Here is a 5,081-nt window from a genome sequence, read left to right as displayed (position 1 = left end):
ATTGAGAACAAGAGGATTACTCTTTTACCGTATCTCAACTTTCTATTTAGCCACATTTTCTATGCGCTTTCGGTATTACCAACTCGCCTCAAAGAAATAATTAGGATATGTATACCCAAAAAAAAAAAAGGAAAAAAAAATTAGAATGTACAGGGTGTTACATGATTTATAAGTAAAGCACCATGAAAATTATAATTATTATATGTTAGTGCTTCACAAGTATGAGTTGTTAGCTTTGAAACATATCACTGGGGAAATCAAATGAACAGAGCAGGTGCTTTCATTGTTAGGCATGATCTTGTTCACTATGGCTTGCATGTATATGTTCCATCAATCATGCTTGTTCTTTAAACTATTATTATTATTCTCTTGTTCAAAATTGAAAGTAACTAAAATCTATAAAAAAAAAAAGTAGAAAAATTTACTCATCCCATAGTTGTTCACATTACTGTATAGAAAATCTACACTAATCTTCAAAATATTGATTGCAAGGCTCTTTCTTGCAATTCTAAGTTGTATCTATCGGGATCACAGACAAATGGGATATCACCAATGCCATCGTAGAACATTCCACCAAGTTCATCATCGCTAGCTATCTTTTGTTGTTGATGTTTTGTGACTTCCCCATCATCAGTTTCATCTCCAGATACATTTGAATTCTTCTCAACTAGTTCTCTGAACAACGAAGAGCGTAGAAGAATGCCAAGTGCAGTGGGAGAAGATGACTTATTGCTCGAGAATTGGTAGGTTTTGTTTCCCAAGAGTTCTTCCTTTTCAAGGGAATCCAGATAATATGAACTGAAAAAACTGTTGTGAAGGGCCAGAGACTTTGACTCTTCAATCAGAGTATTGTTAGATGGGGATGGGGATGCCACTGTTTGAGAATCTACTACTGTCTGTGATTCAAGCTTTGCTTCTTGGGTACTTCCTCCTGCAGGCTTTAACCATTTTATGTATGTGCTCAAATCAAAGTTTGTTACAGCATGAATCCCTCGATACTCAATGGCTGCTATGTCATAAGCACGGGCAGCTTCCTCTTGCGTGCCTATATTGGTTAACAAGATACGGTGAGTATTGAACTCGTGATCCCGTGATCATCTAGGCTTTAATACTATGTAAAGCAACCAATTTACCAAAGAACTCAAGTTTGTAAGTGATGGGTCTTAAATGTTTTTATATTATATCTCTCAACGAGTGAAAGAAGCATAACTATATCTTCGTGTGTAGTGTGTGTGTGAGTGCATGCTTTAGTCTTTTTTGTAGTCCAACTTTGATGGCTTGTGAAGATTTAATTAACTTACTGTAGGTGCCAAGGTAGAGGTATTTGTTTCCGAAAACCCTTCCTATCCTTGCTTCCCATCTACCATTGTGGTGGTGTCTGCAAAATATTCACCAATTGTATTAGAGATTCAGCTTCATCATCAAGAATTGAGTAACCAATTAGTGTTGTGTTCATTAGGAATATCACCTTGCAACACCTCTATATTTTGAGACGCCTCTTGAAAAGCCACTGCTCTTTCTATAAAATTATATACAAATAAAAAAAGTCATATATATATATATACATACGCGTTTTGAGTGACCAATATGGCAGTGTACCCAAATCCAAACCTATATTATGAAACTCTACAGCTTTATCAAACACTATTATATCTATTCATAGAGGACAAGATCAAAAGTCTTTACCTCCTTAAAGTGGCCAAGTACTCCTCTTTGGTCATAGTCTGCATTATATCTATCTCTTTCTCATAATCTGATATCTGTTGGAAGCATAAAAAGCGTTAGATAAATCATCTACATATCCATGCAAAGATGCAGACCATTATTTCATAGGTAATTACTATCATCATACTGGGAAATTGGTGAAAGTTGATGTTCCCCAATACTTAAGTGCCGCTAAATCATATGCTCTGGCAGCAGATTCTTCCTCATCATAAGCCCCTGTGATATTTGAAATACAACATGTCATCATTTAATTGACTAACAGAGTGAGCAAACCAAAATCTTGGCTTTCATAACTAATCTACTCACCAAGGTAAACTGTTAGTCCCAATTTGTCCAATTCCAACCCACGTTCCAAAAGAAAAGTATGAACATCGAAACATGTTAGTATGTAAGCAAATGAATGATAAAAAGTAAGCAATAGAACAGTTGATGCTAAAACCAAAAAGAAGGAACTCAACCTTGCTTCCCTTTCTTCTTTTGTGTTATGTTCCAAGAGAGTTTGTCCCACAAGTGAGCTTCAAATCGACCCGTCCATCTATGTCTGTTTACAGTTTAACTTTGATCAGCAAATCAAACAGAATGAGAACTTAAGTAGCTTGTGCTTAAGGTCTATTCGAACTATAAAAAAAATCATTCCCCGTTAAACTTAGACTACCGAAATTAAGGATAAGGACAATCCTTATACGCAGCCTTATGCTTGCATGTTTGCCAAGAATTTATTTCAAGATTCAAATGTGTGACCTTTCGATCACGAAAGAGTAGCTTTATCACTACTGGATGCTCGGTTCTATATTAGAAACTACAGAACAAGGAAAATCCTTCTAATGACCTGCTAACACCGCGAAATCTTGAGCTTCTCTTTGTAGTGTTTGTTGTAGAGTTTTCACTAACTTCTTGTTGTTGCAGTTGTTGCTGGTTGTTAACATGGCCAGTATTTTCTGCAGCAGAAGGCTCTCTTCGTCTTCTCTTGACACACCGTGCTGCTTGTAACTCATCTTCTGCCATGGACGTCTTGCTCTTTTTTAGGCTCACATCTTTCTCTATCTTCATTGCCATTTCTTGTATTGTGTTGTTCAAACTGTTAGTAGACTTTTTTTCTTTTTTTCCCCCCTTCTCAACTGTGCTTAGCTTGATGCAGTGTGTGTGTGTTCTTATAGGATGCATACTTGTTTTGGCCTTATCATGTTTGTGAATTTATTGTTACCAACATGATTGAAGTTACAAACAAGGAAGACGATAATTACAGGGAAGTTAAACGACAGATTTATGTTGTCCCATTGCCAGCCCGAAGTCCAAAAGTTTTGAATTTGCATCCTATCAAAATACTAGAGGTCTCATAACAACCCTTTGAAGCCAACCCATAATATGATTATGCATATATGTTATAAAATAAAGGGTTCGTTTTTTGTACTCTTAATCCAAAATGACGTAGTTTTGAGACGAAAATTAAAATATTTTTGACTAATTATAATTTATTTCAGGGTTATAATAGTCTTTTTTATTATAATTTTTTAATTTTTTAACTTAAAATAACATCGTTTTGAGAATAAATATAAATAACTTATCTACATTGTAGAAACATTAAATCCTAAAATAAGAGAATTGTACATACATTGTTTATTATTATTAATCGACTTGTTTCAGGGCCACAAAAAATGTCGAGAAGTCAATATTATTTTCAAGCTAGCACAAACCAATATTACTCTGTTTGCAACTAATTGAACTAGTAAGTATCCCATCATGATTGAAGTTATAAGCCTACGATCTAATTGATTTGGGGTTTGTCATAGATGTACCCTTAGAGGGAGAAAAGTTATTGAGCTCCTGGTACACCATTATTTGGTGTTCCTTTTTCTTAAATTGGAAATTTTGTATGATATTTTTATCTTTATCATTTTGCTTATTTCCTTTTATGTCCTGATTTTTTTTTATTTTGGGATAAGGTACACATATACTCGGTCCACATTAACTTTTCTCCCTTAGAGGGTATAGTATGTTGATCTAAGATACACCCGGCAGCTATGGTATGGACCAAGATTATGTTAGAGCTTCCCATGTATGTGTATCAAGGGAGAGTATGTGAGGGTGAAGGTGAATAGAGAAGAAGATTAGAGAGGAAGATAGCTTATACTTTTTCAATGTGTTTCAGGTATTTAGAAAGGGAATGTCTTAGTCAAGCGTGAAAGAGAAAAAGGGGAGAGCTATCTTCTAGCCAGCCTAGCCTTTTCAAGCTAGACACGCTGAACCTCTTGTGTTCATGGAGAAGAATGAGAATCCTATGTGGGTGTCCTCTAGATATGGGCTTTGATATTGGACCCAACCGATTGAGCCTATTGATATGAGCCGACCAAAACAGAGTTTATCTTTGATTATTTTAAAAAATAAAAATATAAATCTCATAGTTACAATGATCTTCCCCCACATTCGTTAGTCGGGTTTAACAGTAATTTTGTTTTTTTGTTTTTTGTTAGTTACAGTGATCTCGTCATAGTGGTTGCCATTTTTTAATACACTACATCTATGTTTTTGGAAAGGAAAATGTAGATTTGAAAATGTTATTGAAGGTAGACCGAAGCCAAACACAATTTGTAATTAAACAACGAGTGTTTGACTGGTCGCTGGCAGGAATGATCAAGAATGCTTTCGGCATTATTTCGGTTGTGTGCTGTGCAAACAGCTTAAGGTGGTTGTTGTTTTTTACAGACAATAAAAGACAACATGAATAAAAGGTTTTATGCTTTTGTGCATTGCATTGTTTCCTTGGATTCATCACTGCCCAATTGAAAAATCTTTCTTGGGCCAGCATAGAATTTGTTTACCCCACGTTATCTACAATATACGGTGTTTCCTATGATAGAAAGCTCATAATATTCATTCAACTTGTCTTTATTATAGTTTAACTTGATGTGTTGTCATTAAAAAATATACACTATTATTTAATGATGTATTAAATTTAAGAATCTATTAAATGTCAAATTAATTAAATAATATAACATTTTTATTATATTAATAATGTATTCGAGTTACATTCTACTTGTTAACAGCTGGAAAGTTGGCTTCTTTATGTATGTCTTTTATTTGCAGTTGGATTAATGACATGGACTAGTTTATACTTTATAGAATAAGCAAAAGACAATTTGCTTTCAACTCATCCTTCAAGATATCATTTTTTAATCTATATATAAAATGACCATTAATTATTTTAAGGGAAATAATACTCTTATGCTACATAAGAGTATATCATTTTCCTATACTAATTCGTTTTCCGTGTCAATTAATTTTTCTTTTCTTTTTTAATATAAAATATGGGACCCACATTTAACTTCTCTCTACTTTTTTTTATCTCCTACAATCAT

General features: G+C 34.1%; 1 protein-coding gene across 1 annotated transcript; it reads right to left on the bottom strand.

The window, feature by feature from the left end:
* Positions 1-473: 473 nt before the first annotated feature.
* On the bottom strand, positions 474-2,781 carry LOC133317993 (AP2-like ethylene-responsive transcription factor At1g79700). Its single transcript, XM_061519916.1, has 7 exons — positions 2,555-2,781; positions 2,184-2,266; positions 1,853-1,941; positions 1,687-1,760; positions 1,469-1,519; positions 1,302-1,378; positions 474-1,045 (listed from the first exon to the last, which is right to left on the bottom strand). The coding sequence occupies exons 1-7, from the start codon at positions 2,779-2,781 to the stop codon at positions 474-476; spliced, it is 1,173 nt and encodes a 390-aa protein (XP_061375900.1).
* Positions 2,782-5,081: the final 2,300 nt, after the last annotated feature.

Source organism: Gastrolobium bilobum, unplaced genomic scaffold (assembly GCF_033153095.1).
Source record: "Gastrolobium bilobum isolate Gb01-03AN ecotype WA unplaced genomic scaffold, APGP_CSIRO_Gbil_v1 utg26319, whole genome shotgun sequence".
NCBI lineage: Eukaryota > Viridiplantae > Streptophyta > Magnoliopsida > Fabales > Fabaceae > Gastrolobium > Gastrolobium bilobum.
Note: the sequence above shows the minus strand (reverse complement) of the source record. Positions and strands in the feature narration are given on the sequence as shown.